Below are 23,494 nucleotides of genomic sequence, written 5' to 3'. Positions count from 1 at the left end.
GCCCAGTCACATATATGCGGCTTTTACATACATATGAGTGAATGCAAGGCATACTTGATCAACAGCCATACAGGTCACACTGAGGGTGACCGTATAAACAACTTTAACACTGTTACAAATATGCGCCACACTGTGAACCCACACCAAACAAGAATTACAAACACATTTCGGGAGAACATCCGCACCGTAACACAATATAAACACAACAGAACAAATACCCAGAACCCCTTGCAGCACTAACTCTTCCGGGACGCTACAATATACACCCCCGCTACCACCAAACCCCCCCCCCCCCCCCCCCCCCACACACACACACACATCTCCCGAATTCGGAGGTCTCAAGTTTGGCAAGTATGTGCGTAGTAGGCCTACGTATTCATTGAAAACAAGGCTTCATTCAACTTTTAATACTTTTGGCAACTGGAATATTACACAGAGTTTGAACAGTAACACTGTGTTGGAATATAGGAAAATAAAACACTTATCACTGAGTTAAAGGTCTACTGAAATTATTTTTTTTTATTTAAGCGGGAATAGCAGATCCATTCTATGTGTCATACTTGATCATTTCACGGTATTGCCATATTTTTGCTGAAAGGATTTAGTAGAGAAAATCGACGATAAAGTTCGCAACTTTTGCTCGCTGTTAAAAAAAAAGCCTTGCCTGTACCGGAAGTAGCGTGACGTCACAGGAGCTAGGATTCCTCACAATTCCCCATTGTTTACAATGGAGCGAGAGATTCGGAGCGACAAAGCGACGATTACCCCATTAATTTGAGCGAGGATGAAAGATTCGTAGATGAGGAACGTTACAGTGAAGGACTCGAGAGGCAGTGATGGACGTATCTTTTTTCGCTCTGACCGTAACTTAGGTACAAGCTGGCTCATTGGATTCCACACTCTCTCCTTTTTCTATTGTGGATCACGGATTTGTATTTTAAACCACCTCGGATACTATATCCTCTTGAAAATGAGAGTCGAGCACGCGAAATGGACATTTAAAGTGACTTTTATCTCCACGACAATACATCGGTGACACACTTAGCTACTGAGCTAACGTGATAGCATCGTTCTCAAATGAAGATAGAAACAAAAGAAATAAACCCCTGACTGGAAGGATAGACAGAAGATCAACAATACTATTAAACCATGTACATGTAACTACACGGTTAAAAATTCTCAGCCTGGTAAGGCTTAACAATGCTGTTGCTAACGACGCTAAGGCTAATTTAGCAACTTAGCAACCGGACCTCACAGAACTATGATAAAAACATTAGCGCTCCACCTACGCCAGCCAGCCCTCATCTTCCCATCAACAGCCGTGCTCACCTGCGTTCCAGCGATCGACGGCGCGACGAAAGACTTCATCCGTGGGTTTGGCGGCAAGAATCGGTTGGGGGTAGTAAGTAGTCCTTGTTGTGTTGCTGTAAGTATTGTACTTAGCCGCTAATACACCGATCGATCCCACCTACAACGTTCTTCTTTGCAGCCTCCATTGTTCATTAAACAAATTGCAAAAGATTCACCATCACAGATGTCCAGAATACTGTGGAATTTTGTCGAAGAAAACAAGAGGTTTTTGTATCGGGTTGATGGTGTACAACCACTTCTGTGGATTTTGTGACGTCACGCGCATAAATCATATCCAAAGGAGTTTTTCAACCGGAAGTGTGGCGGGAATTTTAAAATTGCACTTTATAAGTTAACCCGGCCGTATTGGCATGTGTTTCAATGTTAAGATTTCATCATTGATATATAAACTATCAGACTGCGTGGTCGGTAGTAGTGGGTTTCAGTAGGCCTTTAAGTGGCGCACTACTATATGGAGCACGTGTATTACTGGTTTGAGAATCACTGGTCTACATTTACACCATTGTAGTTGGTACTAGGAGCAAGGTGGGTAAAGACTTAGACTTAGACAAACTTTATTGATCCACAAGGGAAATTGTTCCACACAGTAGCTCCGTTACAAAATATGGAAAGGATAATGCACACAAGGGCACACAAAGAGGGTGAAAACAAAAGGTATAAAGTAGACTAAAAATTTACCATAGTAGCAATATAAAATATAACATATATGTAATATTTACATATAATAATAATAATAATACCTGGGATTTATATAGCGCTTTTCTAAGTACCCAAAGTCGCTTTACATGTTAAAGCTGTATACTGTAACATATATACAGTATATAATATATACTGATATATTATATTATTATATTATATTACATTTTTATATAATATATACAATATATAACAATTACCATGTACAATATTACAGTATATGTAACCGCTGCAGCAAAAAAAGGACAGCATAAAATAGAGAGTAGATCCAGCAGAAAATATACATTATAAACAAAGAGAGGTAGCTAACATAGAAGCCGTCAGGTAATATCAAATATCATCTATTGCTCTATGGCGAGTGATTATACATGTCTTGCGCAAGGACACAACGGCAGTGACTAGGATGGTGCAAGTTGGATTCAAACCTGAAACCCTCAAGTTTCTGGTTGGCAGCTCTACCATCTGAGCCACATCACCCCAATGCTATATGGATGCAACAATGCATGGCAAAATGTACAAAATTATTACCTTTTATCACATTCATTTGTTTGAGCAAGATCAAATTAATAATGCCAAATAACTAAACAAACGCAATCTTGGCTGTCATTCAAATAATTTAGCTCAGGGATGTCCAAAGTACACTACTGTAGTTTTACATGTTCTGGAAATTAAACTAATTCATTATTGAATATTAGATATATATAATAAATCAGATATAACTAATTATTCTCTTTGTCACCAATAACATACAAGCTATACAAAAACTATGTTTTTTTCAATAACTTAGCATATACTGACTTTAAACACCTGGATCTCAAATCAACGTCTCCCGTTGAAATTAATTTAAATGTTTTTCTACATTTGAAACACCTCCTTCTGGTTTACATAAGTTGTAAAGGTGGTTCTTTGGTCAAAATGTTTTACAGATCATCTTCAAGCTGCTTTCTGATCGTCTCTTCCATTTTTAGGCGCTCTTATGTACATGCCTAAGTCCTCCAGGCCAAGTCCATTTCGACTGCATCTCCACCCCAGTAGCCATGTTGTAGTTTTTACTGGGCTCCATATTAAGTCTTCTGACAGATTTAAGTTGGAACTATTAGCTACTATGTGTTAAAAAGTTACTTTGTATTACAGGATGTGCATGTACAAGCCAGTCTGCCCCAAAACAAGAGGACAGAGAAAAAGGAACTTATTGACTACAACGGCGAACTGCGAAAGTCTGACTTTTAACGGCAACTGGACAATATAGTATGAATGCTCTGCCCTGAGCCGCTGCTCGAGTCATTGTTCTCTGGCAGACATTTTAGGCGGCGGACACACTGTTCCAGACAAGCAGCAACAACGGTAGAAATCCACGTGTAAGCTTCTTCACAAAACTTGGTTCAATCTTTGTGAGTAGATATTGTGCATAAAGATAATTTGTTTGTTTAGTATTGAAATTGCTGACTTCGGGATGTGTTTAGTATTCGTGGTTGTGTAATTTTATTTATTATTCTAAGCCTCTTTTTAATACATGTAGTGCTAAATTTGACCAGTAGAGGGCAATAACGCTACACCTTAGGTTTAATTGTGTTGAGCTACATTTGTGGGGGGGGGGGGGGGGGGGGCTTTCCTATATGCGCAAACATTTGTAGTTTATTGTGTGAATGTATTAACACTAAACCTTCTATTTGATTTATGTAAAATACACAATGGACATTATTATTTTGTCAGGGTTATTTTATATTTATATTTTTAGTCGTATTAAACTAAATGAAGGAAGAAGTGTAAAGATATACAACTGAAAAAGGAAAATAATTAAAAAGAAGAAACATCAATCATCAACGAAACTCAGTGGCCCTGTGGTTAGAGTGTCTGCCCTGAGATCGGTAGGTCATGAGTTCAAACCCCGGCCGAGTCATAGTAAAGACTATAAAAATGGGACCCATTACCTCCCTGCTTGGCATTCAGCATCAAGTGTTGGAATTGGGCGCGGCCACCGCTGCTGCTCACTGCTCCCCTCACCTCCCAGGGTATGATCAAGGGGATGGGTCTTAATGCAGGGGACGCATTTCACCACACCTAGTGTGTGTGTGACAATCATACTTTAACTTTAACTTAACTCAATGTCCGGCCCCTGAGCCCTTGGGATCTTGAAACTGCGGCCGTCTTCATTATGTAGTTTAATAACCCTGCATTAGGCAGTGCGGCTTCGTAGCCTACCAAAGTTGTACTAAAACATTTTTGACAAATTTTGGAGCGCCGTGTGTAATGTTCTATATTCTCTTTTGTTTTATTTTTTCAACATGTCCTGTCCACCCACTCAGGAAAATCATATTAATGATTTAGATGTCCATATCTGCTGTACAGAAATGCTTTACAAAAGAGAAGTGTGGGTTACTTCTCTTGTTGCCTTATTCGTATTTGACTTTGTTAAATGGATGTATTGCAGTTGGTGTTTGGCGCAGCCGGACCAGAGCAGGAGGGGATAAAAAGAAAATGTTCTATATTCTCAATGAAACATCAAAGATTTGGTGTAGTATTTACTAGCGTTATATATTGAACAGGTGTCAGTCAACCTGCAGTCCACGCGTATCTCCTATATATGACTGCGATCTATTGGTCACATTTCTCATTACACCATGTACCAAATGAAATTGCTTCGATGTCGGTAAGCACAACCAGAATTAATACGTACATTAGGTGCACCGGGTTGAAAGGCGCACTGTCGATTATTGAGAAAATAGACTTTAAGTTGCCTCATAGTCCAAAAAATAGTGTAGTTATAAATATATGTATATGGTTATGGTTTGAGTTTATTTCAAACATGCATGCATATTGTGGAAATCTCACTGTACACTAACTATAATAGCGGTGCAAACACAACATTTACAGCACAAAAAACCCAAATTGAGCAACACAAACTTCTTTAAAGCAAGCTGAAGTTTCTTCTTGAGAACCATCATATCATTCTTGAGTTCTAAATAATGTTAAAATATAGATTTCTTACATTAAATTGTACATTTAAAATTACTTAGAGCCTACCTTAAGATACCATAGTTCAGGATCCCTATTGCGGCTGGTGGAAGTAGTTAACAAATTTAGTCACATGATTAAAGCATGAGTCTGAAGTGAATACTTTGTGTAGCCTGGCTTCACCTGAACTCTACCTTCAGCGGCCCCTAGGTAAATTGAGTTTGAGATCTCTGATTTAGAGTCCAATGACTGTTTTGAGGATGTGAGAGGAAGCCGGCCGAGGTACCCGTATAGAAAACCACACACGGAAAGACCATTCCAACTCCACACAGAGATACTTTAATGGAGATTCAAACCCTCGAACCCAATTGCTTTTTTATGTGAACATGACAATTTACCACAGAGGTATACTGTAAAAAAAAAAAATTGTTGACTCAACTTAACTCAGTCAGGTCATCTTGTTGCTTTGACTGTGTTAAGTTGAGTCAACTCATAGTGGCAAGTATATTTAGTTCGAAACATGAGTTGACATTCAGTCTGATGTAAGATGAACTTGAAAATATTAGTTGAGATAACTTTGAAATAAGTTGGATCAATATATTTTAGCAAGTTCCTACAACTGAAAATCTAGTTGGGTCAACATGGTAAATGGTCTGTGTTCATATAACGCATCACTATATCTGAGTATATGTTTGTAGTCAGTACATACATGATCACATTTACCCATCCAAAAAAATTCACTCAGACAAAGCGCTAACCACGAGCCATCAGTAGCGGGGCACCTCAGCATGAGCTTGACCAGGCTGGGATCAAATAAGTAACCCTCCGTTTACAGCCTGCCATTCTATGCCACCCATCGGGAGACAATTGATACTACTCGTAATTTGTATTTGTAGCATGTAACGTTCACCGGAAAACATTATATGAGAGAATTTAAAAAATAGGTTGGTTGAATTTATTTGATCAGATTTTTTAAGGTTCAACACTGCGCGTGACATCACATTGCTGGCTCCTGCTAGTTGGTTGAAAGGCCCACCTTGACTTACTTTCTGAAGTTAACTGAACTTATTATTATGGGTTTTCAATGAGTTTCCATGTTTTTTTTTCTAATTGTAGTTGTCATAACTCTTCTTACTTAGTTGTAATGTTCTGTCAATTTGACAATAGTCCTTCTGACTAAAAGCCAAAATCCCTATGGCTACAAATTAGGAAAACTGTTTCATCACATTTTCTCTTCCAAAAGCATTGATGTTTAATGTAACAGCAAAACCACAACAAATAACTCCTGATTCATTATTACACATCACTAATTAAGTACAATTTCAGCAAATAAAGGACAAGAAAATGAATGGAATTTATGTTTTTCCTTAACATGATACATTGTTTTGCCTGGAAGACTTCATGAAGTGCAAGCAGAAATACTGTCAAACATGTTATTGTCGCCATTTTATGTTCCTTACTGTAATTATCTTGAGAAATTATGACCTAAATAACTAAAACATCAAAAGTCACGCTACAAATTCTGCAAATACTGTGCAAGATAGCTGTTGAGGTAGACGTACAATAAAAGGCAATTATGTCACAAACATAATCTAAAAGGATTCTAAGAGACGTATTTATAGGTTTTTAAAACATGAGGTGTGGCAGTTGAGCAGAATAAAGAATAACAACATTTTTCATATCCGCCCAGCTCACTTCAGTCATGTTTAAAGGCAAAATTAATTAAATTTTTAGTTTGACTGTGTCAACAACTGCTCTAATTGAATCCCTGCATGTAAAACAAACACAATAGAAAGAAGGATTTGTGCTCACTTGATATTGTCAGTGGACGCTACAGTACACATACAGTCTATGCTACTTGACCTTTCCAAAATGTTTAAAGGTACACTTTATCACATTTTTTGTCAAGTAAAGCTTAAAAATGTAAACAAGTGCTTTGAATTTAAAGGCCAGTTAGAATGTGTGTGTGTATATGCAGGATGACACCTTTTTTTGTAATTATAACTAGTGCAAACATTAACTGCCATATCTATTATCTGCTGCATGTCAACACTGTGGTTGCTTACAAGCAGCTAATATGCTAAAAAACATGTACAGTTTTATGGGCCCATGCAGGTCCATGCTGTATCTCAGTTCAAAGGTCAGCACATCAGACAGAATGATTGGAATACGGACTTCACAGTAGTCCTCATTTATGATGCTCAATCTGCCTATAAAGCTGATGCATCTGAAGGTGAGTGAGCTGATGTCTGCATATGCTTATATAGAACGAGGAGCATGTGGTAACTGAAGGCGCTTACAGCGACCTTGCCAGGCCTAAATAGACGACAGATGGCCCCATCAATCTGAAGTAAAAGAGAGAATACTGACGTGTCAACCATTTTGAGGGAAAGTGGAGCATAACGAGTTGTGCGCAACATAAATTGCAACAATTGCTCAGCTGTCGGGAGGCGCTTGGCATTTTGACGCCGCTAATGTACAAAGGGGATATTTGATTGGGTGACATCAATCTCATACTGCCTGGCGCCGTGAGAAATGAGGCAAACAGCTCGGTTGTTTCCATATGTGTTCTCTCACCATTTGCAATCAACATGCGTGTTTTACTGCCTCCACGGAACACTGGTATAAAATAATTCTACATCCACAACAGCAGCATTAAAACTAACTGCTTCACTGTATGGGAGAACACTTCTGATGGAGCAAAACCCAAAAATGTTGTTTTATGTGTCAATATCCTAATAGTTCTGGTCTACTTTTATCACACACAATACTTTATTTTTGTGCCCACCTTGACTAACATGCACAATGACACTACGTCCCTTACATAGAAACAGAACATTATTCAGAGATGGAGATAAGGTAGGCAAGATGCTTTTAGACGTCAAAGCCTCTCAAGTTGTTAACACATAATTAGATAAACAGACAAATTGTATCTTCTGAAAGTCAGTTTCAACAAAAAGACACTCACCACATCCTTCAGCCTTGCAGCCAAAGACATTTGCATAATTCGAGTCAATGGTTGAGAGCTTCTACATTATGCAAATATGGCTATGATCAAAGAATATTACCATACACTGAAGTGAAATCAAGAAATATTTGCAGTGTTCGTCAGTTGTTTCCGTCCTAAACATGTCATCATTTCACAGTCTTGGGGCTAGATGGAAAAAGCTACGTATGCTTCAATTGAGAAAATGCAAGTCTGAATCTAATACTGCCAAGGTACCCTCGAGCAACACCCTCTCAACCTCAGATCAGGGTCATTGTTTGCTGTGCGTGCTAATTGCTCACTGCTGCTCCGTAAGATGAGATAAAATGCAGATATGAATTTCACTTTACCATACATCCATCCATCCATCCATCCATTTTCTTCCGCTTATCCGAGGTCGGGTCGCGGGGGCAGCAGCCTAAGCAGAGAAGCCCAGACTTCCCTCTCCCCAGCCACTTTGTCCAGCTCCTCCCAGGGGATCCCGAGGCGTTCCCAGGCCTGCTGGGAGACCTAGTCTTCCCAACGTTTTCTGGGTCTTCCCCTTGGCCTCCTGCCGGTCGGACGTGCCTCCCTAAGAAGGTGTTCGGGTGGCATCCTGAGCAGATGCCCGAACCACCTCATCTGGCTCCTCTCGATGTGGAGGAGCAGCGGCTTTACTCTGAGCTCCTCCCGGACGACAGAGCTTCTCACCCTATCTCTAAGGGAGAGACTCGCCACCCGACGGAGGAAACTAATTTCGGCCGCTTGTACCCGTGATCTTGTCCTTTCGGTCATAACCCAAAGCTCATGACCATAGGTGAGGATGGGAACGTAGATCGACCGGTAAATTGAGAGCTTTGCCTTCCGACTCAGCTCCTTCTTCACCACAACGAATCGATACAGCGTCCGCATTACTGAAGACGCCGCACCGATCCGCCTGTCGATCTCACGATCCACTCTTCCCCCACTCGTGAGCAAGACTCCTAGGTACTTGAACTCCTCCACTTGGGGCAAGATCTCCTCCCCAACTTGGAGATGGCACGCCACCCTTTCCCAGGAAAGAACAATGGACTCGGACTTGGAGGTGCTGATTCTCATCCCAGTCGCTTCACACTCGGCTGCGAACCGATCCAGTGAGAGCTGAAGATCCTGGCCAGTTGAAGCCATCAGGACCACATCATCTGCAAAAAGCAGAGACCTTATCCTAATACTTTACCATACATTGTATTTTTCTTTTTCTTTAAAGGGGAGGAAAACAATCGGCTGTCATTCTACAAGTGTTAGACAAAGAGGCCCACCTCTCCAATGAGATCTTGGTTTCCTAATGAGATCTTGGTTTCCTTATTTGATCTATTTGGACCCTGCATCTGGTGTTAAAACACCTCTGGTCTATTTAAAACGGTGTTCTTTTTTGTTTTTTCCTGCTGTTTTCTTGGCGTATTTGTCTATTGATTAGGGGGCAATTATGATGAAAATGGAATTACCTTTTTTCTTATTTAATTGTCAATTAGGATAGGCTCCAGCACCCCCTGCAACCTCAAAAGGGACAAGCGGTAGAAAATGGATGGATGGGAATAAGCGGTAAAAATGGATGGATGGATGGATGGATGGATGGAATTACAGTACAGTGTATGAAAACCTATTGTTAAAGGGAATCCAAACCCTGGGAATTATTTTAATAACTGGGACTTTACTGCCCTCTATAGATGTGAAAGGTGTTTTACAATCAACATGTGGGCCCCTCTACAACCTGCGCATGTCTCAGCTGGTCGACCACAGTTAACAGGCTAGTTCTTGATACAGTCAGTTCAATAGACTCTGCTTTAGAGCAGTGGTCCCCAACCTTTTTGTAGCTGCGGACCGGTCAACACTTGAAAATTTGTCCCACGGACCGGGGGTGGGGGGAGGGGGGTGGGTTGGGGTTATGGTATTTATTTTTTATTTATTTTTTGTCACAAAGAAATACAATCATGTGTGCTTACGGACTGTATCCCTGCAGACTATATTGATCTATATTGATATATAATGTATATATTGTGTTTTTTAGGTTGATTTGATTGATTGTTCTATTTTATTGTTTTATTTCTTGTGCGGCCCGGTACCAATCGGTGCACGGATGGTTGGGGACCACTGCTCTAGAGTCCACATATGACCTGCACCATATGGTTATCGTTTAATACTTAACCAGACTTCCGAAGCTTCCTCTCTCGCTTTTTTTTGTAACAATAATCATCCATCGTAAACTTTTGTATTTGGTATATTAAACGCCGTGTCTAAGTTTGCTATTGATAAGATATGAATTTACCTTTATTTTATAATTATATTATACATTACAACGTTTCCTGTACGGACTTCTAACATCCGCTTTCGTCACCCAGCAGCCTTTTTCTGATTGGCTGTGTGCTTTGCTGAAGCGTTTTCCCGCGTTGTGTCTGTCGCAAAACAACACACCGAGTTGACAGTCGGTGGGTGTACAAAACTAAGACATTTGAGACACTTTATTCACAATTTAACGACAGTTTAGTATTGCGGGGGAATGCCACCACCATCAGATTATGACCAGGCCAGTCTGCCGGATTTACTACCGCTTTACTACCGACGACTGTTTCCATTCTCCCAGTACTACCGCTGGTTAAACTATGGAGGAGGTGAGCGTTCAGTACTTTACTTACACGTTTAAATCATGATTTTGTTCCGTGTATTATTATGAACAGATGCACTTACTGATATAATTTATTTTTCCAATGGCGACATAAGTGCAAAAGAACTACTTCCAGAACCGAGAGTTCTCCTTCACCCTCAAAGATGACATATACGTCCGCTACCAGTCTTTTACCACGCAGAACGAGCTGGAGAAAGAAATGCAGAAGATGAATCCATACAAAATCGACATTGGAGCAGTCTACAGCCACAGAGTATGTCGGCATAATATTTCATAATCCACAAACTGTCAGTTTAATAATTTTTGACTGCTTTTAATATTTACAGCCTAGTCAGCACAACACAGTGAAGTCTGGAACCTTCCAGGCTCTTGAGAAGGAGCTGGTGTTTGATATCGACATGACGGACTATGATGATGTCAGAAGCTGTTGCAGGTAATTTGCTCATGCAATTGGTATTTGTAGAATGTACTTCTTGACAGCCACTGAGTCCACTCACACTTGAATTGCAGTGCTGCAGACATTTGTCACAAGTGCTGGACTCTGATGACTATCGCCATACGAATCTTGGACAGAGCGCTTAGAGGTTGGTCCCCATTGGTTAATAAGCCTCATGAATTCCTTTACACAAAGTTCTGACTTTGATTTAACGATTTATTTGCGCTATTCTAGATGACTTTGGTTTCCAGCTCCTCCTGTGGGTGTATTCTGGCAGAAGGGGTGTTCATTGTTGGGTGTGTGATGAATCTGCCAGGAAGCTTTCGGTATCTGCTCGATCTGCAGTGGCAGAATACCTCAGTTTGATCAAGGTAAGAGCATTGTAGATCAAACCAGATCATTACTGTAAGACAGCTACATGAGTCCTTGTAGATTTTCTTGTGTTGAGCAAATGTTTTGTCATTTCACAGGGTGGTGAAGATACTGTAAAGAAAGTGGTGCTGACAGATCCAATTCATCCCTTTATCAAGTATGACTTTATAATACAGAATAACCTCGATTTACAAACTTAATTTGTTCTTAACAGGGTTTGTAACTAGTAATGTTTGTATATTAAAGCAGTTTTTTTCGAGAGAAAAAATGTAAACATGAATAATGTGTTTCAGCCTTGACAAAAGTCCAAAGTTTAGTGCAAGTTTGAACGCAATATAAAGTGCTATACAGTGCTGTGTATCAAAGAAATATGAAAAGGGTGGGTCAACTTTTTATTTAAAAAAAAAACAAACAACAAAACTTGCTCAAATGTCCTCCTCCTATGCAGCCGCCCTGCTTACACGTACACACACACACACACACACACACACACACTGTCACTAGCCCTGTGGTGCACTAACCGTTTGAAATCACAAAATTCCTTAACTCTAACAGGCAGGTCGCTACAATTATTAGGAATTTAAAAAAAATAACATCTACCTTACCTTGTTGGTTAATGTTTTCTGCATTCAGTGGAAGGTTGGGGGAGGAAGTTTGAACTATGCTATGGATATCTCCTGAATGTTTCAAACCAAATATGGCTTTTCCATAGCTGTCTTTGCACTCATATTGAGCTGGCAAAATTTAAAAATTGTGTAAAAAGGCTAAAACCACCTAAAGTACACAAAATTAGCTAAGGACAGCACTACTCTGCTGACAGAATGAGCAGTGGAGATCGATCAGCCCGCCCACAATGGATGTGCTGTCATGCCCAAAATTGCTGCGATGCAGGTACACAATGGGTGGATGAAATGTTGATACACTGAGACAAGGTTTGTACACTAAAGCATATTTTTACTCGGCCTGTGGTTTGTAAATCCAAAAGTTTGTACAATGAGGTTTGTAAATTGAGGTTCCACTGTAAGGCCCTTTGATCCTTGCGTTGACATTAACTTTCTGGTATTAAAGTCTACGTATACATTCAACAGAGAGTCTCTGGCAGTGGTGGAGCATTACTTTTCCACATACGCGTTGCAAGAACAGGACATCCTCGGACGCAAGGAGTCTGTTGATAAAGTGCTGGGCCTTTTGCCTGAAGATATCCTTTTTCCTGTTTGTTCATCCACCCCTTTAACTGTAGAGTACAAATGGAAGCATAACTGACCCTTAACCCTGGTCTACATGTTCGAAAGGAGTTACAGCAGGATTTCAAAAATGAGAGAAATCCGGATAATCGATGGAATCTCATCATGGACCATGCAATTAGGAAACAGGTTGGTGATGCTCTTTGTTGTTACATAATTATACCTTCTTGTAGGGCTAGACAATGAATCACATTTTGATTTTGATTATGGCTTAAAGGAGCCATATGTAATCATTTCATGTCAAGCATTAAATGGCCCTGATATGTCAAAAGGCATTAATAAATCATGTTCTTTTCGAATACCTCTATAACTGATAACAGTAGTTCAGCAGGGATATGCTCATTTCAAAATTAGATTTACAGCCCCGAAAACTTGTTATTGTTTTAATTTCGATGTCCCGCCCTATACCGTTTGACCAATTGGAAAGTCTGTGAGTGTGTCACATCCAGGTTGCCAGTTACACACCACCCTCTTCGTCGAGCTACTGCCACTGGTAAAGTTACTAAACATGTCAGACCTTAGTAAATTTAAAAGGCGTCATTACGATTCTCAACTTATTCATGACAAAGCCAGGAACAAAACAAGAATTTGTATTGGGAATGCTTTTGAAAGATGGAGACGATTGAAGGCGGAGAATATTTTTTCATCCGACACCAAACTTGCTAATTTCCTCCCTGATAGGTAAGTCAGGCATTTACGTTTTCTTATTACTTGTTATAAATGGAAATGGGCAATTTGTATTTAAACTATATTGTCCAATACAGTATATGATCTTGTCTAACAAAGCTAGTATGTTCATGCAACGAATGCTTAGTTTGATGGTGTTTAGCTCCTAGTCAATGCTTATTAGCATGCTAGCCCGGTCAATGACACATCGACATATAGGCTAACGGGGGAAATACTGTATATGCCCGTTAGCTTGTATGTCGATGTGTATTCGAACTGACAGGGCAAAATATATCTTCGATAAATAAAGCCTATGTGGATATGGGTAGTGTCAGTGCCTATTTTGTTCTCAATATGCTGATACGCTGAGGAAATAGGTTCCAACATTAGCACAGTTGTCATCATGGCAAAGTGAAAGGTATGGAGACAGCCAAATCACATGATAAAATAATTCCTCATTCGTGTAGCCTATAGGCTTACCTTGGTAAAATGTCTCCTCTTTAGTTTTGGGTGTACATTAGGCTGCTAAGCATGCTCTACTTATTTTCACCAGTATAACCATTGCTAGCATCGGTTGTAGTTTGTTTTAGTCTTTGTTTTCTGATAGTACTGACAATAACCAAATGATTGTCATTTGCTGTGATATTCTTCCTGAAAGTAGCCTAACTACTGTGTAAAATGTGTTAGAGATTTGTTGACAAAACGCTTATATATTTAGCTATTATGGTCCAAGCACCCAACCCATAGTAAGAGGCTGTAGACGTTTGAAATTCCTTGGAGTAGCCCCGTCGATTGAGTTGGATTCGGCTGCGTATCTGGCAACCTCAGTCAGGGAGAGAGGGAGGGGACTACAGAATTTTGACCGTGATTGGAGTACCATTTCTGGCCACATTATTAAATATGGCTCCTTTAAAGGGGAACTGCACTTTTTTAGAATTTTGCCTATCATTCACAATCCTTATGAGAGACAAGAAGAAAAAAGGTTTTGTTTTTTTCGCTTTCTAACATATACAAATCAGCTCGTTCTATGTGGCTCACAGTGCAGCTAATGGTAGCAATCAATTCTACCTCTAAATCAGTTTAAAAATGCATTCAAAAACCGCCAACAATACTTAATTTATGTTTCGTAACCTGTTAAATAACCAAGCTGTAGCGACATTGTTATTATAAAAGCGAACATGGAGGAGCTCTTTTTCTAGCGTACTAACACTTCGGCTGTTACAGTATTAGCCGTAAAAGCTAACTACTGTACGACAAGATATAAACTTGCTTCCACGTCAGCACAAAATGCATTTGAGTTTGTACTGTTTAACACAATGTGATATGACACCAATCCGTAATGTCTAAAAACATGAACAATCATATTACAGTATCAAGATTTCCCCCAGCTTGAAATTACATGTGGCGGTGGGGGCGTGGTTAACTTGACGCCCTCATAAAATTTGCGTAAGTGTTGATGATGCATATATATGAAAGCTAAACATGATTTACATAAATTTAAATGATAAATAATAAAATAATTATAAAAAAGTGTATTATTAATCATTACTATTAACATTTTTGTTATATCGCTTTGCTCTATTTTTGTAATTGTTATTGTACAAAGTGAAATGATAAATAATAAAATAATTATAAAAAGGTGTATTATTAATCATTACTATTAACATTTTTGTTATATCGCTTTGCTCTATTTTTGTAATTGTTATTGTACAAAGTGACTCTTACAATTAAGCTGTACACCAGTGGCAGCTGCTGGTCTTTTTAAGTAGGGGGGAGCTATTTTTCAGCTACTCTTTAACATGAGTACAGTCTACAATGACAGATAAAATATATAAACATGCTAGATTTTACAAAGAAAACTTAACCTAAAAAAATATAAATATCAATAGGAACAATGGAATGAATGTTGAAAAATTATTTGGCAGTGTTTTATATTCCAAGATTTCTCATTTTGCTGTCAATCAAAAGGGTTTCAGCCCAGACTGGTCATCCAATCATCATGCGGAAGCCTGGCGACCCCCTTTCAATCACTCTTATTCACTCGCTCATCGTCTGTGTTCGGGATAAAGTCGAGTATTTATCCAATGATTGTGTAGTTTGTCTGCAGCACTGTGACGCTCCCGCAACAATGAAAAAAGTTGCGCCAACAGTCGCCAAAGTATCTGATTCTAAACTAAAGTTAAACACATCCTCACGCATTTAGTCCATGAAATATAAACACAAAATAACACATTTTAACACTTTTTAAAAAATATTTTACCGGAAACTGAACTTCCCCTGCAGTCTTTAGCAATCGCCACTGCTGTATATCTGGTATCACATGTTAAAACAATGCCGCGGGTAGGAGAAGTCTGCAAGTCAGATCCATAACTTCAGGACGAGGATTGGCTGCAAGGGCAGGGTGGGTCTGGCTGGAGTGCGAAGCCGAGCTGAGCCGCCAGCCGCTGGAGCAAAGATGCAGCAAAGCTGCCTCGTCTTACCGCCGAGGCTCCAGACACTCGCGTGCGTCTTGCTTACGGTAGATCAAAGTTTTACAGTGGCCACATTTTCTGCGCATCACTTGTCAATAGTGCTTAAATAATATAGGCTATATATCCGTTCACACAATATATTACTTAATTTGTTTCCACGTAAAAAAAAATCTTAATTTTCAAGGTGTGGCGGCTTCAATTTAGCCGTGGTGTAGCGCCACGATCAGATACATCTAGGGGAAACCCTGCAGTGTCTGTAAAGTATTAGCCCACATTTCATATTTTGTTTGTACACAGCTAGCTTGACAGCGTATGTACTGTAGTGTACGGTGATGTGCTGCATGTATCATGATCAATAGTATACTAACTTACTCGATGGACAGTTGTACGTTTGGTCAAGCTGGCCGGGGACGTTTCCAGTTGATTTGGGCACTCCAATAATTCGGTATAGCTTGGCTCAAAAGTTCCAGATTTGCAGTGTGACCAAATCGCACCGAGCTCACTCTCTGGGCTTCCGTCTGCTCCAACGTTTGACCCTCTTTTTCGTGCTCGCTTCTAGAAGCATCAGTTTATTCTCAGTTCGTATATTCAGCATCAAAAAGATAAGGTTGTGAATCCTCATTTGTCCAAAAATAGTCGTCTCCAATGTCTGTTACCAAGTCTGTCATGATTACAACACACTCACGTCACGTGTTTGTTTGCGTAAGTACTGGAAACGGAAATAAATGCGCCAGAAAAGGAAGTCCCGCTATTAATGTAAATGACCAAAATACGGTAAATATTGTACATGTTAGATATTGTTATGAACATGTCTGTTACTACATTATATATAGCTTTGCAGCATGTATACAAAACGTTGATGGAGGGTTTTGAAATTGTTTTAGAGGGCTTTGAACGCTACAACAGTGGCTCCCATTAGCCGCATCTTGAAAGCGTTTTATATCATCTTTAAAAAAAATGGGGAAAAAAACCACACAAAATAAGAAGTGTGTTCTTGTCTCATAATGATTGTGAATCATAGGCAAAATAAATTTTTTAAAAAAGTGCTGTTCCCCTTTAACACGGTCATAAAAATATTATAATCGGGAAACAAACGATTAATAGGCTGTGCAATTTGCATGCAAATTCTGGAGCTTGTAATAGTGAAACAGATGAGTGAAAAAAAGACCACAACTACTAGAAGTTTTGGATCTCACCATGGTTGCCACTTCTTGTTCGACACAGCGCTGATATGCCTTATCAACAATCACTGAACCTAACAAAAAAGTAAGGCCATATGATATCCGTGTTAACGTAACCGTGGACGGAATCATAGAATTGGCCAGTGAAACCAAATCCGCTGTTAAGTGCAGGAAATTCACAAAAATATGAGTGAAATACAGGAGAATGAACACTTGTTTGGACAATTATAATGTCCTAGACCGCTTATTTATCCCTGAAATTTTCAACCGCCCTGTCCTGAACTGAACAAGGTGAGACGGCCACTTGAAACAGCGACTACACTACGAAGCTAAAGCTAGCAAGAACAATTAATGCACCCACAACACATTTCATCTGCTTATGTTGTTGTAAACAACACCATGGATGTAAGATCAATGCACAAACAAGACAGCAGTCACAAATTGAGAAGCTCTCTTTTTTTAACAGCTTAAAGATGCTTCAAAAATCGTCAAGCTCAGAACAACAGCACACTTCCCATCTTTACAATGACAGAACTGTGTGCAACATCCGGTCTGACTGCGTTAACAAAATAAAAGATTGAATTTCTTTACAAAAGCATATTGTATTTAAAACGCTTTTTGATACATTTACAAAATGATTATGCTTTGAATTAAAATACTGTCGGCACCGCTGCAGCCCACTGCTCCCCTCACCTCCCAGGGGGTGATCAAGGGGATGTGTCAAATGCAGAGGACAAATTTCACCACACCTCGTGTGTGTGACAATCATTGGTACTTTAACTTTAACTTAACTTAACTTGAACATTGTCCAAACATGTATTGCACCAATAAATGTAAGGATTTTTGCATTTATTAAGAGAAAATGTTTTAAATCTTTTTTTATGACACGCAAAGACACATCCTATGTTGGTAAAATGAGTGTAAAAGGTAAAAAACAAAAAAACTGAATTGTATTGTTTTTTATATTGTTATTGTTGTTACTAATATTGTTATTTTACTTGTGGTTTATTTGTTACTCATTTCTATCTTTTGTTTTTTGAAACAATATATAAAGTTGAGTTTTTGTGGTACAATAAATACTCATGTTTGCAAATTGATTAATAACTGTGTTATTAATTGTGATTACAATACAATTAATATAATCGTGATTATTATGTTTGCCATAATAATTCAGCCCTACTTTCTTCCAAAAGAAGGTTAATGACAAATGTGTTCTCTGTGTATATACAGGCAACTGCCAAGAAGGGTCAGCACTTTGAGAAAGAAATCATGTTGCAGTATTGTTACCCACGACTCGATGTGAATGTCAGCAAAGGGGTGAACCATTTGCTGAAGAGTCCCTTCAGTGTCCACCCTAAGACAGGTATGTGTGAGCGAGCAGGCTTTATGATGGTGACGAGGGTTGCCACCGTACAGAATTTTAGTAGTTGATACCTATCAATTTCACAATTCTCAATACTTATGTGAGAGATAAACTTAACCCATATACTTTTAAATTCACTTTTTTATTGAAAACTCTTTCAAGCTGTTAAGTATTTAAGATCGCTGTTACTTACTATTTATGTACAAAATCCAAATTGCAGTAAGAGCTTCCAAAAGGTTATTATACAATTTAAAAAGAAAAGCGATGGACTGCAGCCTCCTAGTACACCAAAACAATGACGTGCTTCTAAATATGCTCAGAAATAACAACAATAGTCAACTATTTTATATTCTTAAAAGAACCACACTCGCATGGAGCCTTAAGGTGTATTAAACAAACAATATTGTTCTTAATGTTATTTTAATATCAGGGTACCTGCATGGTCTTTTAAACGAGAACTGTACTTTTGTGGCAAATTTGTCTTTCGTTCACAATCATGAAAGACATGACGACGGATTTTTTTTTTAATGCATTCTAACTTGTAAATAAATGTAAATAAAAGTGCTTACAGCGGACCTATTGGGAGGTCCTCTATTTCGCCCATAAAATCCAATAAATAACCATTCAAAAAGCGCCAACAATACTACATTTATATTTCGTGACTTGAATATTAACTAAGTATTAGTGATATTGTTAGTATAAGCGCAAACGCACACAAACTGTTTATAGCGGCGATGTGATTACTACCGTGTGTGCCTATATTTACATCATCAAATAGTCTGCTGCTTGCTCGCTCCCTGTAAGTTTATTGTAGATCACATATCATGCATCTCACCTGGACAGAATAAAAGTGAGTATGTATTCCGACAAGTTGATACACTTTTACAGCCATTTAAGACCCGAAAATAGCAAGAACGACACGAAAAGCATTGTCATGTCTCTCATAATGATTTTGAACGATAAGCAAAATTGAATTAAAAAAAAGTGAAATTCCCCTTTAAATCCAACAATTTGAATTTAAGGCCTTGGCTTAAAATGTCAAAAATGTTCGTAAAATCTCATAAAAGGTCTTACATATGATTTTGAAAGATCCTAAAAATCTATTAACCTTACTTTTATTTAAAACGTGCATAAACTTCAGTCTTGCTTTTAAATGTTTTTATTTTTGAAGACACTATAACATAACTGCAAAACGGAACCAAAGTAGGCTACCTGCCTGTGCTGTTCTGTCGGAATTTATTGCGTACCTTTAGTCAGCGTGCTGTGCGCGCGCAGCGGTATGTTGTTACAGCTTAGCATAGCAGCGGAGACAACTTAACGAAAGCCAACAGCAAAGCCGAATTACTTCCATAAATGGGTAATTGCAAGTGAATGAAATTATATTGTAAAAGAAAGACATCCGGCATCATAAGTCAGTGTCAAAAGACCAACTTACTCGTAGAGCACACATACTCGTAAACAGTGCGTGCAACAGCAAGAGCTGGCAACAAACATGGCAGTAGACAAAAGTAAAATCATGAAAAGCAACCTTATCCTGAGCAAAACGATGCATACTTGTCTGGGAGAGTCAATTTCCTTGACCCAACCACACACAAAGAAGTTCTAGACCTCCATGCTTTTCCAAGTTTTCATCTGTTTTGTCATGTAGAATAACGTTTAGGAGCACACGACAGTTCGATATGTTTGGTAACTCCACTGACAAATAATCCTCACTCAAAAAATCTTCTTTCTTTTTTTTTTTTAAAATAAAGTATAAGGATCCTTTCCATTGCATAGTTGGATTTGTTTTGTTCATATCTAGTTTTTGCAGGAATATATAGGCCCTCTATGTACTCAGGTAGTTTGCGTGCTGCTTGCTGTACAACAGCCATCTTAGCTTGGTTGACCACCACTGGTTTTCAGTTCCGGGTAAGAAATCACTTGTCATAATACAAGCAATTACATACAGTAAGAACATGATCATTTCTCTGTTGTAGTAGTGTACTCACAGCAGTAAATCTATAAAGAAAAATGTATTCTCATATATTATTTTTATTATTTATTCCAATAACTTCAGGTCAGCTTCTCATGTTAAAGGTTTGGTTGCACGCTTCTGGAGGTTTTTCAGCACGTTGTGGTAATGCACACTCTGAGGGCTTGCGGTTGCAGATCTCTGCTCTCACTCATGCTGCAAATACTTTACTTTTGTGGCCACTTGTATTTGATTACTGAATAAATTCATGACACAAGAGACACCTTCCTTTCATTTTTAATATCTATAATGTACATATAAGCTAAGGTGACCCACAGATCATTTTTGCTACGTCTTATTCTCTGGCAAAACAGGCGCACATCCGGTGTGTTGTGAAACAGCTACGCCACTCCTACAGTTATGCTGCACTGTCACACTATTGTCATACTTTTTTTTAATTTGCGAGTATTGAAACATCTCGCTGTATTCGATTGTGAAAATCGATTGTGATTGGATTTGTGAAAAAAGCAGGTATTTTTTGTGTGTTGTATCGATACTTTTGCCAACTCTAATGTTGAGTATTTCAATCTCTCAACTCTCGTCAGGGCGCATCTCTGTTCCCATGGACCTCAAAGACCTGGATAAGTTTGATCCTTTGACCGTGCCCACTATCAGGTCAGAAATAACTGATCTTGTGTTGAACTTGTGTGTACTCTTTTGATACTCTTTTCATATTTTGTTGATGTTTAAATGTCTCTGTAGTATGATCTGTGAAGAGTTGGACCGAGCTAGGGAAGGTGAGGAGGTGGCAGTGGAGAAAAACGAGGAAAAGGCAGAAGACAAGGATAATGAGAAAGTAGCCGCAGAGAAACGAAAGCTAAGAGGTGAATTAATTATACACAACCAATACTTTTTATTTCTTCACCCAATTTTTCTAGACACTGAAGAAATTGTGTCACTTGTCCACATGTAGCCTATCCTTTTTTAAAATTTTTTACACCACTTATTAGCAGTCATTTTTAGAATCAATATTACCTCAGTTGTCAATTACCTGTTTGTGTTTTAATGACATAGTCATACCTAAGACAGTTTTGTCAGCTGCCTGGAATTTGATTTATTTCTTTCATCACAAGATTTGCTCTAATGGATTAGTTAAAATATTTGTTGGAATAAATAGAAAAGGTGAGCGTGACAATCAATAGGGGTTTAACGATAGATCCATGTATATTCCTAAATTTCAAATCGATTTGTGCTCAGCAAGTTGGCCTTCCGCAAGGTAAGTATTGATCCAACATCGATTTTAAAGCCAATATATCAATTTTATCAATAGTAGAAAAAAGAAAACATTGTATTTAGGAACGGCAGACGTTATATAAAGTTTAGCACTTTTAATGAAAAGGACGTTGAGCGTTATGTCTTTTTTCCCGTCAGTGGCGTCGTCAAAACAAAAATGGCGGATACCTACTGTGATCGAGAAAGGTCATACCAAATGCAAATGGCACAAGCCTATATCATTAATTACAACACAAAAACTTTCAGCTACAGCACGGTTGTAAAAGCCACAACCAATAAAATGACACAACACAATAATATAAAGCCAAAACTTGACTTTAAACCATAAAGGATGCTACGTACAAAACAGAAGTGACAGAGCAGCAAATTCGCCGATGGAGCAACTTTGGACAGAAGGTTAAAACTGTGTAATAAACACTCACAGTATATTAGTATTATTGAAAAAGTAAGAAAAAAAAAAGTTATTTATGACTTAAAAAGTGGTCACACTTTACTTACCTTTCCAAATTTGTTCATGACACCTTCGACCATTTGGCCTGTGTGTTGCCGAAAATAGTTTTCTGTCACTTCCAGTATGTCTTTATGATGTTTCTTGTTTATTCAAATGAGAGTAGTAGCAGGTCAAACCACTACTCATTTAATCTGAAAAAAATTGGTTGCACTTAATTTCTCAGGTAAATCTACTGATAATTAAACCTTTTTTTTTTATATATATATTAATATTGGAATATTTTATGTTGAAAAACAGCAAAAGTAGACGGGAAAGCTACTGATAAAATGTTGGTTACTGTACTTTTATTGAAAATGAGAGCAGAAAAGGTTTATTCTTGTTAATTCAATCTAAAGTGATGGTTGCACTTCAAATAAGATGGGGATGCATGTCATTAATTGTTGTTTACTTATTTTATACCTAATCCCCTTACAAGAAATAACATGAATATATTAAACTTCACAGTATCTAGTATTTATTTAACAGTCACACTATTTAATTTTTATTTTTTGCTAAAAAGTTACTGAATCGTTTCAATCTCACTGAATTGTTTTTTGGATCGTATCATTCTAAAAAAAAATATCCCTGAATTGTATTGGAAAACACAAATTCCGAATGAAATCATTTTAAAAAGGAATCGTTACACACTTAATAAAGTGATCTTTCAGTTCGTTTTTGTTTTTGTTTTTTTTAAAGCACTGTCTGCTCACTGTTTTCACAGATTACAAAAGAACCAGCCTTGCAAAATATATTAAGTATTTTGATAATTTTCTGGATGTAGTCTCTCAATCTTGGAAAGGAGAACTTCTCAGAAAGAGTGGTAAGATTTGTTTTAATGAGAAAACATTGACATCTTAAATTGTATTGTTACTGTCACTAATTTGCTGTCCTGCCCCACTTTTCAGACCTTCAAAAGGAATTCTGATTTACGGAAGCTGACCATGCTTACCATGTTCTTTGGTGGTGTTTAGTTGTATCATGTTTTCATTTCACAGATAAACACTCACTTGATTTTTCAACTTGTATGTTTTACCTCAAACTCTCTTCCTTCTTTGTTATGAAAACGTACATAGAATTTGCATTCTTGAATAAAATATTCATTGTATGATACCCATGATATGTCAAAGTTGATTTCTGCATTTGTATTTAACATTGGTTAATTACATGTGCACATATAACATGTTTTGTGTCAGATTGAGTTTAATATTAGTGATAACAGAATAATAATAATTGTTATTTTTATTAATACTAGTTTTTTTTAAGAATTGTTTTTCACATAAATTGTTTGGACGACCAGTCCCAAAGTATTTTAGTGTATTTTGTTACACTGAAAGTATTTGCATTACTCTCTACTTCTACTGAACAAAACGTTTTATTG

At 38.1% G+C, this 23,494-nt stretch overlaps 1 protein-coding gene across 2 annotated transcripts; it reads left to right on the top strand.

The window, feature by feature from the left end:
* The first annotated feature begins 9,905 nt into the window (after window positions 1-9,905).
* On the top strand, window positions 9,906-23,226 carry prim1 (DNA primase subunit 1). Of its 2 annotated transcripts, XM_062053941.1 has the most exons (14): window positions 9,906-10,452; window positions 10,512-10,635; window positions 10,745-10,902; window positions 10,976-11,082; window positions 11,160-11,233; window positions 11,320-11,456; window positions 11,556-11,614; window positions 12,546-12,657; window positions 12,741-12,830; window positions 18,250-18,382; window positions 20,939-21,008; window positions 21,096-21,217; window positions 22,838-22,936; window positions 23,022-23,226. In XM_062053941.1, the coding sequence occupies exons 2-14, from the start codon at window positions 10,524-10,526 to the stop codon at window positions 23,039-23,041; spliced, it is 1,293 nt and encodes a 430-aa protein (XP_061909925.1). In that variant the 5' UTR covers window positions 9,906-10,452; window positions 10,512-10,523; the 3' UTR covers window positions 23,042-23,226. The 2 variants fall into 2 exon arrangements, with proteins under 2 accessions (XP_061909925.1, XP_061909924.1); XM_062053940.1 differs by having other exon boundaries at window positions 9,908-10,635.
* The last annotated feature ends 268 nt before the right edge of the window (window positions 23,227-23,494 follow it).

The sequence above is a fragment of the Entelurus aequoreus genome, linkage group LG07, assembly GCF_033978785.1.
Source record: "Entelurus aequoreus isolate RoL-2023_Sb linkage group LG07, RoL_Eaeq_v1.1, whole genome shotgun sequence".
Lineage (NCBI taxonomy): Eukaryota > Metazoa > Chordata > Actinopteri > Syngnathiformes > Syngnathidae > Entelurus > Entelurus aequoreus.
Note: the sequence above shows the minus strand (reverse complement) of the source record. Positions and strands in the feature narration are given on the sequence as shown.

Excerpts from the sequence above, each read along its gene's own strand:
- prim1 (XM_062053941.1), top strand. The coding sequence starts at position 10,524 with ATGCCACCACCATCAGATTATGACCAGGCCAGTCTGCCGGATTTACTA. Across the intron at positions 21,218-22,837 it reads AGAGAAACGAAAGCTAAGAG|ATTACAAAAGAACCAGCCTT; the intron begins GTGAATTAATTA and ends CTGTTTTCACAG. Across the intron at positions 22,937-23,021 it reads AGAACTTCTCAGAAAGAGTG|ACCTTCAAAAGGAATTCTGA; the intron begins GTAAGATTTGTT and ends CCCACTTTTCAG.